General features: G+C 32.1%; 1 protein-coding gene across 1 annotated transcript; it reads right to left on the bottom strand.

Annotated features, from left to right (window-relative positions):
- Positions 1–2,486: 2,486 nt before the first annotated feature.
- LOC129317520 (disease resistance protein RPM1-like) lies at positions 2,487–5,099 on the bottom strand. The gene is made up of 3 exons (XM_054961834.1): positions 4,278–5,099; positions 3,020–3,277; positions 2,487–2,909 (listed from the first exon to the last, which is right to left on the bottom strand). The coding sequence occupies exons 1-3, from the start codon at positions 5,097–5,099 to the stop codon at positions 2,487–2,489; spliced, it is 1,503 nt and encodes a 500-aa protein (XP_054817809.1).
- Between the last annotated feature and the right edge of the window lie 9,597 nt (positions 5,100–14,696).

Raw genomic sequence — 14,696 nt, 5'->3', positions numbered from 1 at the left:
CTGTTTTCTGCGTTTCTATCTCCTCAGTCTCTCTTTCTCTGTTTCACCTCCTCAATCTCCCTTTTTCCATCTTTTTTTCTTTTTTTTCCGCTCACCCTTGTCACTCCTTATCTTCTCTTCTGCTGCATTTTCTGTGTGCGCCGAAAGCTCTCTACTCTATTTCTCTTTCTTTTGCATGTGAGTGCTGCATTTCTGCATTGGTGTTTTGTCTGGTCTTTTCTTCTATGCTCTTTGGCCAAAAAGTCTGCTCTCTTCGTGTTGTCTATAGCTCAGGTTTTGTGTATCATCTGTGCGTGCATGTTTGTTCTTCTTCTACGTACAGAAGTCTGTGTGTGTGCACATCATGGTGGTTGCTCCATCTGCTGTGCTTTTCTACTTTCTAATTTTCTTTTCTGTTTCATTTGTGCTGTTTTTGTTGTTTTTTTCTTTTCTTGTTGTATGGCCGAAAGTGTGCGCGCGCGCATGCGTGTATTTCATGTGTCTTGATGCTGCATGTATCTATTCCTTCTTCTTCTTTTTCTTTCTTTTTTTTCTTCATTCTTTAATGCCTTTTTTTTTATTAATTAGATTGAGGGAGAGAAAGAAAAGTCTAATTTTAAAACATATATTTTTAAATGAAAAATAAAAGATTTAAGGAGAGAAATTTAAAAATAGTTGAGTCTCAAAAATTGATTCCCAATATCTTTGAATGGTTGGGATAATTTGAGAGATGTTTTTTAAAAAAAATTTAAGCAAAATTCTTTTTTTTTAAATATAATCCTAAAAAAGGATTAAATTTTATTTTTATATTTATTATAGTTTTTGATTATTTATTATTAAAGAAGAGTTCAGACAAAATATGGTGTTCACAGTGAGGATGGTAATGGACCAATTCAAATGGTTGTGTCATTACTTGTTCAACAAGCATGTTTTTTAGCAACATAGGACAACTCATCAATTTTCCTTTCAATACCATGAGTATCATGATAAAGCATGAAGGAAGAAAAATTAGTATCAATGTGATAACCATTTCAAGCTATCTCCACAACCAAAATAGAATCAATCAAACTAAAGGAAAATAAAAGAAAACACAAAGTCTTCTCATGTATATGATTAAAATCATGAATTTTTTTTAAGGTGGACCCTATCCTCAGTAAAATAAAAAAATAAAAATAAAAGAAACTACCTAAAAAAAGGAAGGAAAAAAATAAAAAAATAAATCTAGAAAAAAATTGAAAAATAACCTAAAATTTAAAAAAATGAAAAAATGGGAAGTGATGATTATGAAGGAATTTGGTCAAATTAGGGGTCATTTAATAGCTAAAATTAAGAATTTCACTCAACACAACCCAAAATATGAAGATATCGAATTTTAGAAAAATCTAAGCAAGTGAGAAAAAAAAATTCATTAACCACAAAAATGATATTGGTAACCAAAATGACCAAATTAAAGCACAAAACAAGGGGAAAAGTGAAATTAAAAACAAAGCCAACACTAATCTTCCTAATTCAACTAGTTAACACAATTAGCTCCTTGGTAATGGTGCCAATGAGATACACACTTTTCATATGCTCAAATAGGTGGCTTCCTCTCACTGGGTTAAAGGAAATATCGTAAGTAAATATATTCTAACTTATTTCATCAAATAATCTGATTATTCTATCCCTTTTCAGCCTTAAAAATGATGCCACTAATGCCCAATCTAGCCCTCGTTCATGATTCTTGACTTATTGCAACAGTTCAAATCCATATGTGCCACTTAGGTCACAAAATAAACATAAAATGAAAGTCAAATATTTATGTGACCTAATAAATAAATTCTTGCACATGGAATTAATTAATTATCATGGAAGAATATTAATATTGTAAAATTCAAGGATTATGACACATGAAAGCTCATGCATACGTATAAAATCCTAATTCGATCAATAAAGACAACAATCCTGAAATATAATTTTTATTATTGAATTTTGAAAAAATAATTTCATATTCATTCTTTTGAGTATAAAAAACATGAAACACAATATTAACCTAATTTTTCATAAAAAGTGTAATTTTGGGCCACAATACTTTTAGTGCACAATTTTGCCTCTTAAGCAATTTTCTTGCCTTTAACACCATGAATGTATCAAAATGGGGAATAAAACATGTGAAATGAGTCCTAAATAAATAGGTAAAGCGTGTAAAATATGAGTCTTATTAGTTTTCACAAGAAGATATCCGATGCAAAACTAATGAACCCTTATTGTGGTAATTTCTCTCAAGAGGGCCTTAAAACGTCATTCTCCTAAAAAATGATCACATTTATTGCCACGCCAGCAAAGTTAGATAATATTACGACAAAACTAATGAAGACTTAACAACTAATGAAGAAAAAAACAACTCAATTGCATTGTTTAAGAATAAAAAAGAAGAAGGTTTACAAAGTTATAACTATAATGAAATTAAAAATTAAAACTAATATGATAAGAGAAAAAAAACCTAAGAAAATACTTTTTTTTTGGAATTAAGAAGAAAATGCATTTAAAGGTAACAGAGGAGGAGCACTTACTTGTATCACGACCTTCAAGGATAAATACGGAGATTGCGACCACCCTTCTTGTGAGTCACCGTTGATAAGTTGGGGGATATAGAGAAATCTTTTTTTCATCATTCTCTCTCGGAATTTATCAGTCATTCCCGCAAGATAAATACTTTTGAGAGCATTAAGTTTTTTGACATCGTCAGGCATACGTATCATTTTAGGGAAAAACCCCAGGTGTAGATCTTCAAGCAAAGGCATTGCTCCTTTCTCTATTCCGATCATCTTCAATTTATTCATGGCTTGTAAAGTAAGAACCTTGAGCTTCTTAAACCATTCAGCTCTAAAATGCAACTCTTTGCCTTCATATTTTCGCAAAAGAGAGAGATCCACCAACTCTGTCAAGTCCTTCAGATCATACAACAAGTCCTTGTTTTCTCGTAGTCATGATCTGGCCAAACGCAACTTCACTAGATGTCTAACTTTAGGAATCCAATTCGGTAATTTCCCTAAAGAACCATCCGATCCAAGTCGATACGTTGCAAGTATCGAGGAGGCTTAGTTATTGACTGCAAATCAAGAACTTCATTCTTTCCAAAAGCCACAATACTCAGAGAACACAAATGCTTCATCTCCCGGATTACAGTGCACAAGGATTTCCCATTCTTCCTCTTCAAGTTGATGATTCCTAGCTTCCTCATTTCCGTCAAATGAATCAATTCTTCAATGACACCATCCTCATTAGAGACATCAACTTTGGTCAGCTTCTGTAGAGCCTTCAAACAAGATATTCCTTTTTTCAATTGCACCGTATAAGAAGAATATGCTATGAGATGTCGCGCATGGATGAGCTGGTAGATGCATTTTGGCAATTCAATTACCGGCGTACGCTTTAGCGTTGGATAGGGAGGTGCAGAGGAAAATTAAAATTTTAAAATTTCTATCTTAATATAGACCGAATGAATTCATTTAAATTAGCAGCAGGCTAATTACGCTATTAGCCCACCAGTCACAAATAGCCTCTAGCAAGACATTGCAACTACCCAATTCATATGAAGGTCGATGATCTGATGTAACTTATCATGCAACCGTATCACATGCTTTTTGTCATGCGATATTTCAGTCAAGTGTGAAACATAAAATTGTTATTCTCCTTTATCTGACCATTACTTTCTTGATCTCTAAGTGGACTGATTGTAGCAATAGAAAAACCTTTTCATTGTAGCATGGCCAAACATTTTCTTAGTCTTACTCATCAAGAGGCCCAGTAATATCTCTCACTTAATGTGAGGGATGAATTCTATCTTGATCACTCATATTCTTCTACATGAATATCACTAAACTCAATTATAACCTTTAATCCTTTATGATCACTTGGTTAAAAGTGACTTTTGATTAGGTCAAAGTTTAGTGATCATCATGCAGGGATCCATGATGATTTTAGGTCAAAAGAGCTTAGTGATATGATTATTTATGAGATAAGCTTATGACTTGCATCATGTAGCTTTCTCATAATGAATTTGTCCAACACCTTATACTCTTTTAAGTGCCTATGACTTTCATTTGTATCTCTATAATTAATTAAAGTTATGCTAGTCTTGTTTCACTTATGATCCTTCATGGATGACCGATCAGGGGCATTTAGAACAATCACTATAGTTTGTCTAAGGATACAATTATCTCAGTGAACATGTAATTGATATAATAACAAAACAAAAATTCATTAAATAATAATATGCGTAGTACAATGATTGATCCTAGAGCATAATTTCTAACATTCCAGTCCAGAATCTCCAAATTAAAAAGATTGCTAATGAACTTAGGAATGGTCTTAATCTGTGTCTTTCGCAGATTTAGATACTTCAAAAGGAGCAAATAGTCAACAGCTTTGGGAAGATGATCGACAGGCGTACATTTAAAGCCCAAGGCTATCAAGAGCTTGTACAAGAATGATTGCACTGGAGGCTTTTCCAACTGTTGTAACTTGAAAACAAAGCAAGACTTCACTGTATCATAACTTTTAGCACTTGGAATATCAAGAAGCGCGAGGATGGATAGGCGCCTAGTCCGTGTAAGGAGATCAAATGACTGATTAGGTTTGATCACCCGGCAAAAGTTCCGATCCACACCTTTGTTGGGAACAAATGTGTGCATCAGATCATGGATATGACACCTTCGAACTCTGCCATCAGAATACTCTGCCGACACTTTGACCAAGCTCCGATGAATTGGTTCCTCTAAGTATTCTCCTGCTACTTGCTCAATCGTTCGTGGATCGTCATTTGAATTTTTTTCCACAAATCCTTCCACTATCCACAAATTAATGAGTCTTGTGGATCTCATGGAGTAGGCTTTAGGAAGAAGGCCGAAGTACAAGCGGCATAACTTAAGGTGGTAATTAAGATCATTATAAATTTCTGATAACACCTTGAAATAACCCTTTAACGAAGGATAATCGGTGATTTTTGGATTAAGGCTATCGTGCACCCTTTTCCATGTTAAAACATCTCTCCGTTTAGTTGATAGAAGACCAGCAATAGCTACAATTGTGAACAGAACTCCGTTGTACCGGCTAACAAAGTCTTGAGACAACTTCATTACTAGTGGACTAGTTTCTTCAATATAATTAAAAGGCCCAAAGACCTTACGAGAAAGAAGCTTAAAAGCATCTTGTTACGATAAAGGTTGCAGCTCATGGATGTAAAATAGAGCATGATCTCATCTACACAATATTGCGATCTGTTTATTCCTTGTGGTGATCGTTATCCTGTTGTCTTTACTGTTATGTGGTAATGCAAACTTGTGCCCAAAAAATACTCGTTCTATGCATCGTCAAAGACAACGATATTTTTTTAATCTTTCAGATATTCTCTTAATTTAGAAGTCATTTTATCTGCCTCTACCTTCTTGTCAGCTTCTTTAATGTGATCCCACCCACACAAGCTTTGTGTCAAACTTCTTAATAGTTCTCCTTCAAGTGACCGAGAGACAGTGATCCAAGCACAGCAGTCAAACCATCTTTTTTGCTTCTCGTACAAGTTATTCACAATAGCTGTTTTACCTTGCAGTAAGCCATAAAAAAAAAAAGAAATGGATTTAAAATGTGAAATAGAAAAAAGAATAAAAAATAAAAAATTAAGAGTTTGGGTTGAAAGCGGCATGTATGCATGTGGCTATATTATGATATTCTTATATATATATATATATATATATTCATTGATTATAATGTAATGCCCTTACTGATATTATCATACAACCTTCCATGCAATCACTCAAATACTTTAAAATCAATATCTTAAAAGAGTTGGGATCCCAATATAAAGCATTTGAAAACTACTTTAAAAAAACATTTCAGTTTTTTAAATTAGAACACAGCGGAAGCACTTTAAATGTGCATAAGAAAATCACTCATAAAACCGCTTCAAATCATCATAATTTAGTCAAAATGAGAGCCATGCACCACGGCTCGTGCCACATGTACCATGGTATGTGATACAGAGACACTGACATCACGCTCTATGCCATGTGCCATGGCATGTGGATAGATGCACCGCGGCGTAGACATCAGATTATGCTGTCAAATTGCTAGATCTGATGCAAACTACGGACGTGCACCGTTTTTGCATTTGATGTTCTATTGAACTATCAAATGCCCACACGAAGCTTATTTCATTTCTAACCAATGACACTAGTTTCATTCAAATTTGATATCCCATTTAAAAATTGGACAACTGAGTGCATTTTGACTATTTTATGTCAAAATTTGCCACTTGAGCATCACCAATTGAAATCACATGTCATTGGCCACTTCTAGGGCTTTGACCATATCTAAATGGACAATGTACACCTAATTGAGCAATTATATATACAATATATTACATATATACCCATTTGGCTGCTCAATCGCCCATTTCACACATTTGGGCACAAATTCTATTCTTTCTATTTCATTTATATTCATAGCCAAATTCCACACATACATCATCTATTCATACCCACACATATACTCCCATCCATCCAGTAGCCCACATGGTCATTTTCATCATATACATATATATACATCGTAGGCTAAGAAACCAAAACCACCAAATACACAAACATTCATTATAATATGCCCATGTATCCCAATCATAGGGCAACTTATAAATTTATACAAACGCAACTCATATTCTTAAGTCGTTACATCAATTCTTACAATAGGCTTTCAAGAGAAATCACTACTCTTGGCCCAACTCCTTTCCCTTTGCACTATCAATACCAAAACCTAAAAAATATAAATAACTATAAGTGATATCAAAATCTTAGTAACCAATATAACTCACTTAATGTCCATTAACACAAATAACCATGTTAAAGTAATAAAACCAAAGTATCACATATATATTTATCATAACATAGCTGTTCCCATAAATTTTCTCTTATAAATCATTTTCACACATTTACACACACTAACATGATTATCTATCCATCAATCCTCCAAAGCTCCATGACATAAAACCATAAGCTCTACTAGATCAATCACTCATTAATCCGAGCATACGTTCAATGATAGAAACACCCAATCAAAGGTAATCTATCCCACCTATGGACTATGGTCCCTCATTTCACACACTTATGATAGAGGCATCGTTGACTCCTAACTGCACCCTAACTAGCATTAAGGAGTTGCCAAACTACTCAGATGTCCTATGGTAACAGTCCCAATATAATGCTATACCAAATTACCCATGGTACTAGCTCGTATAATACTACACCAAATGTCCCATGGTGCAAGCCTGACCATATAAATTTATTCGCTAACATCTCCACACACATATCCACATAGATACCCTCTGTGAACTCCCACCCCTTGTAATTATACATTTCATACACATACCACTACTTCTCCTTAATTTATATCACATTAGCGTAAAAATCTTTATCTAAACCGGTTAAAATTAGTCATTTAAACTTATTTTCCAACCAATTTAGATAAGACCCGTTTGGATAAGTGATGTATATCTAAATTGGTTATACAACCGATTTAGAAAAGAATAATTCTAAATTGGTTCCAAACTGGGTTAGATAAAATTTAAATAAAAAGATTTCAATTTTTTACATTTTAAAAATACACTTCTAAATTGGTTATGACGTCATAACCAGTTTAGATATTCACTGGTTGTGACCACAATCTATTTAGATATTATGATATCTAAATCGGTTATTGTCACAACCAGTTTAGATACACTGTGTTATTAAAAAAATCATTCAATTTTTTCACTTAACCCATTCATGATATGATGCAAACCTGCAAATTAAAAGCAATATATACATCCAGGCAAGCAGAATACAATCCAATTCAATTAAATTAATGTAAAAATATTTACAATTTCATTTAATATGAAATATCCATATAAGTTTAATAATTTTTCCTAATTCAACTACACATATCCTAAATTCACTTATTCAATGGATAATTATTGTGAAACTCTAACATAAATAATCCTTAATGTCTTCTAATCTCTTGGATCTCTGATTGTGAAAAGGAAGATGAATCATTAAACATATGAAAAAATCAAGGACAAGGAATGTAAGTTAGCAATTCCAAGTGAATAAAATATATATTACACCTCTAAAATTAGATTTACCTCTTCAATAAACTCTGTCAAGCTAGCTGTGATGACGTTGTACATGTGTCTCAACACATAAAAGCTGCACAAGTTAGTAGAGGGTTGATGGTAGCTCTGTAGAATAACACAACATTATCAAAATTAAATTCAAAGAAAGCTCTATAAAAAAAATTATGATGATAGATATTTATTACCTTTAGTATTATCTATGTAGGAGCCTTGACATCATGTGGGGCCTTGCCCAATCGAACTTGCTAACCAATCCTCATAGCCCTATCATCAATATTATATAGTTAGTAACTTAATCACATAGAATAATGTATTATGGAAACACACTTACTATTCACAAGACTTCTTCATTCCTAGATTGAGTTTACAATGTAGAGAACATAAAAAGAGGATAGCATTGCTCTTCATCAAAAACACTATCAATTGCCAATAAGTATTACAAAAAAAGATAAAGCGATTTAAGCAAATATTCAATATTATTACAAACAAATTCAAACACGTTTTCCTACAAATAGAGAAATAAGGAAAAGTAACACTCCTTATCACCTTTACTAAGCATCTAATTCATGTATTCCTCCTTTGTCTCTTTAGTAGTCTTCTTATCGTTAATGTAACATGGACCAAGAAATTCGTATTGTTTATCTTTACCTGAGGAAACCAACATTTGATGCAAAAATCTATGATAATGCAAACAAATTAGTTCCAAGAGCTCAATTATTTAATTTCATTTAAATTTACACTTAGAATAAAATATTTACATCATTCCAATTTAAATGTTTGTTGTAGTTTGGTCACCATTAATGAGAATCTAGCCTAGATCCTCATTCTCAACTAAAACTTGGTATTTGTTAAGGCCAACGAGATCAAGAACAGCTTTAAAAACTATTGAGGAAATGATCCACCATATGCCAATAAGACAAATTACTTTTGACCTACTTTACCAAACGATTACGTCTCCTGTTAAATTAAAAAAGAAATTAGTAAAACTTGCTTAAATTTAAGGAATGCTTGATAATTAATTAGTTTATTACTGGATCTCGAGGCATCCTAACAAGTCTCTTTGGCAATAACATAAAGGTGCCCTTGGCATCTTTTACTATCTTGATCTCATCAATGGAAAAAGGGACATGAACATCATCAATTTGGATCTCTTCAATGGTGACCTTGACAACATCTTCTTTGACTTTCTGGAAGTGGCATTTTGACCCCTCATGAATGCGACTACGTGTTATTAAGTGTTTTTTGGATCCTCCACATATAAGAAGCATAGCTCAAGGTTGAGAGCTGGGTCATCCTTTGAAGAAAGTGGAATGATGTTACTTTCCTTAGGCATCTATCTAACTACGATCCGTGTTTAATTTTACCTCCTAAAACACGAAATAATTCATGGATTATTACTAAACCATTGGAATAGGACCAAATAACAAGTTCAAAAAAAAATAGAAAGCAAGCTCTTTGAAAAAAAATATTCTTTATAGTTGGCTAACCTCCTATCTAATAGGTAGGAGGGAAACCAATTATATATTCTTTGGCCCTTTCCATATAGAGAAATGGGCCAAATAATAAGTTTTAAAAAATTTTGGTAAAATTTTTTCTAAAAGTTGTACTTCCCAATAGCATTCAAATCAATCATGTTTCTCACCACAATTAATAAAATTTCAAAAAAAATATAATCAAGTAGAACTCTCCTAACAAGCATTTCATCGAACACTTAATGGCCATTAACCCTTAAATTAAAATCAACTCCTCCTTCAGCAATTCTATTTTCCAAAATTTTATAATATAGCTATTTGTATCAATCAGTCTTAAAATATACTCTCCAGCAGGGAAAATCAATCTCCAACATAAAAAAAAAACTCAATTTTTATCTCCACAATAGTAAACAAGGAAAGGGAAAAAATCACACAGCATCTAACAAAAATTTATATCAACCATTAAACACATACGCACGCATGCACAGAACTATAAGAGGAAGGAGACTTGAAACTCCTACCCCAAATCACCATTAACGCAGAAGAAGAGGAGAAAAAGGGCTCACGGCATTGAACATGGTAGAGGTTGCACAACTACATGGACAGGGTAACGTAGTCGACAGTGGCAAGGGAAGGAGGGAGAATTTCGACGTCATCACCACTCACAATCAGAGAAGCAAAGAGCTTGAAAGGTGATGAAACTTCTAACAGACGTAGAACAGGGGAAAAATGAAAGAAACAAAACCCAAATCCAACGCACCCACAATCTCCAGCAACAGAGGAAAAGAATAGCAGGGAAGGGATCGGCGAAGACGCAGAGGGTGTAGTTCATAGCTCTCTCACACTCTCTTTGCTCTGGATTCTTCAAAGCTGCCGATTAGAGAAGAAAGGAGAAGGGGAAAAAAATCTTGATGCGTGCGTGCCTGATCTCTAAATTGTTTTGTTATTACATTATATTTTCTTTAATTAAGGGTAATATAATAATTTTACCTAGCTTGGAAAAAACCCCTTCTGTTTTAGAGATTCGAACTCAGGCCGATGAATAAAAGTCCAACGTCATTACCACTGAATCATTTACTAAATTTTCCCAAATTACATAAAAAATATACTTAAAATAACTTATCATAAATTTTAATTTTAATTAAATTTTCTGGATCATTACATCATCCTTCTTGTTATATCTTTCTCAAAATTAATAAAAATATATTTGAATAACTCATATAAATTTTAATTTAATTTAATTATTTGTTATTTTTATTGTTTATTTTATTTTTTATTTTTATTCACTTACTATTATCATTATTATTATTTTACATAAAACTTTAAGTCATTACACATATTTAAACCGGTTACAAATCATAACTAGTTTAGATGTCTTTTAAAATTATTCTTTAAAAATTATAAATAATTATCTAAACTGATTATTATTAATAACCAATTTAGATATCTCTTATTAAAAAAATTTAAAATATAACTACATATCTAAATCAGTTCTATGTTATAACCATTTTAGATATCTCTTGTTAAAAAATTTAAAATATAAATACATATCTAAACTGATTCATTTCTTAATTGGTTTAGAGATCATCCTAAATTCTTTTTTATTTATAAGAATGCCACCGCCCCCCATTTCTAAACCATTGGTGCATTAACCAATTTAGATATGTGTGTTTAAAAATCATATTTTGCTATAATGCCACTTAGACATATATATATATATATATATATATAGATCAATCAAAACCCAATAATCATTGAACTTCTATTTTACAAATCATGTTCATGCTAAAACCATTTACAATGCTAAAATCATGCATATAAACTAACAAAATAATGATTTTACAATTATACAATTACTTTTAAATAGTTATAATAGCTAATAAATATAACAAATAACAAAACTATATAGTTGCCTCAACCCTTTTGTTAGGGTTACCCGTGTTCCACTCCGTTACTCAATTTCTTTTCCTCATTAACATGCTACACGCAAAAATCTATATAAAATTAGCAATCAAAGTCAATTGTCTTATTAACCAAAAGTGCAAGTTACAGTACTTAAACTTCTAATTTTATCACTTCCTCTATTCGCGTTAATTTGCTCCTCGTCCTCTCAATTACTTCTTATCACACACACTAACACACTCCTCCCCTATTTCTCATATATTCTCTTTTCCCTAAATCAGGTTAATTTGGCCCCAAAGCTTCAAAGCTTTATCGTTCTAACTCTAATCAGTCACAAAGTCCTAATTTAGTTTTAGAGAACTTTTTTATTACTATGGAGTAAGAAATCATCTCTTTAAAACTTTCGAATTCAATTTCTCAATAGTTTAAACTAAGAGAAAACAAGGTAAAATCGGAGGTTAAGGCAGTACAAGACTTATCCGATAAGTAACAAGCCAAAAACATTGCTCATGCTCCTGGAACTTGATTCCCTAGCAGACCTCGTCTTCCTTCTCCATGCCTAAGCTTCTTTTCTTGCTTCTTCTTCTATTTTCCATGAGTCCAACATGTTCTTATCTATCAAAAATCTACTCCATGTGCTGCGACACATACATCACTGGCCGTGGCGCGTGGCACAGTGAGGGAATTCCTTACCACGCACACACGCTTTGCTTCAAAATGCCACTCTCCTACTCAAACTTGTTCACACAATATCCCAAGGAATCAAAACAATATTCCACCATCTAAAATCCTAATCTCACATTAAATTACTAATTCATTCCTTAATTAGCATTAATGCAAGAATCAAAAATTCAGGATGTTACTTATAACTCGGGATATTGACTTGGAGATTGTTGCACTAGAGAGGGGGAGGGAAGGCAGTAAAAGTTTAACCATTGGATTTATCTAACAATGTTCGAAGCTTGATACTAATAGAAACTTTATATGGGGGAAAATAACTCTTTGTGGTTGCCCAGTTAAAGAGAGAGCACGAGGGACACGCAAGTTAGAATGCACGGATTTTAGTTTACAAAAACAATTTTGGAAAACAACTTTAATTATGTGAAAATTATGAATAGGTCCCATATAGTAGATTTATTTATAAATAAGTCCCGTAAAATTCAAAAACCACAACCAAGTCTTATAAGACTTAGTTGTAATTTGTAGTTGAGCTACAAGAATAATATTGTCCCTTATTAATTTAACTTTCATTTATAACTATAACTTCATAATTTACAAGTAAAATTTCATAATTTATAAGTCAAATTTTTTCTTTAACACTTCATATCATATGAAGTCTCTATGAAATTAATTATGCCTACTTAAGGCTATGATTGGTCTAATTGAGATGGAAAATTCATAATTCACTTTGTAATTATAGCTGAAGGAAACATAATTAACTTTATAAAAACTCTATATTATATCAAATATTAAAAAAGACTAGTAAATTATAAAGTTTTAGTTGTAAATTGTGAATTAGTGGATGTAAGTAAAAGCTAAATTAATAGGTGCAGTATTATCCTTACATCCCAATCATAAATTATACTCAAATCCTAAGAGACTTAGTTATAATTTTTGAATTTTATAAAATTTATTTGTTAATAAGTATACTTTATGGGACATGTTTGTAATTTTTCCTTTAATTTATTGCTACATGTCTTGACTCTTGATGCAGATCATCGAATAAATTTAGAAGCTAATATATGTCATGACTGCACATTGCAGTGCAAAAAAACGAAAAAAAAAAAAAAAAACCAAAAAAAAAAAAAGATACAAATCTACAAGATTGAATTAAAAAGTTAAAATATACCTTACTCCTCTAACTTCATTTAAAGTTTTAATTTAATTCCTTAATTTTATAAATTATATTTTCCTAAAAATGTCATTTACAATTTGAGAGTTGTTGCATTTAAAACTTAAACATCTTATCTGCAATTAAAACTCATGGATTTATAATAATCTAAATCAATATTTTTAAAACATTTTTAACTTATTTTTCAAAAAAAAAATATTGAAAACCTAACATTCGTTAATTTAATCTTTTAAAACCTATCAGTCATTGGTGGACTGCACTGAATCCACTGCAAAAGAAGAAGTTTCGAGTCAAAGTTACAAACTCACATGTAAAATATGGAAAATTTCAGTGAAGACACGTTCAGCAGACTTAATTTCGATCAAAACTCTTGAAATTCTGAAAGTTTACTGTACATGTGGGAGATTAAAATAAAATTAAAAAGCTGACTAAAGTGATTTTCTTATCCCTGATAAAACTAAGCATATGAACAGTTTGCATAGGAAAATTAATAATTAATGTATGAAAAATGAACTATTGATGTATGTAAAATTTGTAACTTTCATTATCAGTATAATACTACTATAAATTTGCAACTCTCATTAGTGGTGTTAAGCTATTAATAAGAGTTACAAATTCCACTTATATCATTTGTTTATTTTTTATACATCAGCTGTTACTTTCTCTACAAAAGTTGTTCTTGCATCCAGTTTCATCATGAATAATAAAGTCATTTTAGTTAACTTTTTGATGTCATTTTAGACACCTACATGCACAGTAAAATTTAAAATTTTAGAAGTTTTGGCTGAAAATAAGTTAGGTCAAGGATCTCATAGAAATTTTCCCTAAAATATTTGCATGAAAGGAGGGGAATGTGTTATATTTAATTTGATAAGCAATGATAGATTATAACAAGTTGATTTATCCTTATCTAATCCTCCTTCGCCCACCACTGAAATTATCGTGCTCCTCCCTTCTTCCCTTGGCAGCCAATCTATGAGTATTTGCTTAGTTTCATTAATACCTACAAGCTCTGCCTCGTCCATAAAACGAGAACCTTGTCGAGGGTCATATCCTGGTCTGGTCTCTCCAATGATCAATTCTGTTGTCGATAAGTTTAACCCTAAAGTCTGTCTTGTTTTATAGAGAACGTCTAGGGAATTTCCGATGGCCACAATCTCAGCCTCAATCTGATGTCTAGACATTATGGTTTTAAAGAAACCCCTTCCAATAAATTCGCGATTTTGAGCATGTTTTTTCGTCTCACTAAACAAGCTTTCATCAATCACATCTTCAATGTGAAAAGCAATTTCTCTTTCTTTTTTCACCCACTCTTTAACCAGGTAGCTTGTGCTTGTCCTCTCAGCCCGTT

This window comes from Prosopis cineraria, unplaced genomic scaffold (assembly GCF_029017545.1).
Source record: "Prosopis cineraria cultivar Desert tree isolate PC_DT_omini unplaced genomic scaffold, ASM2901754v1 PC8, whole genome shotgun sequence".
In the NCBI taxonomy this organism is placed as follows: Eukaryota; Viridiplantae; Streptophyta; class Magnoliopsida; order Fabales; family Fabaceae; genus Prosopis; species Prosopis cineraria.
Note: the sequence above shows the minus strand (reverse complement) of the source record. Positions and strands in the feature narration are given on the sequence as shown.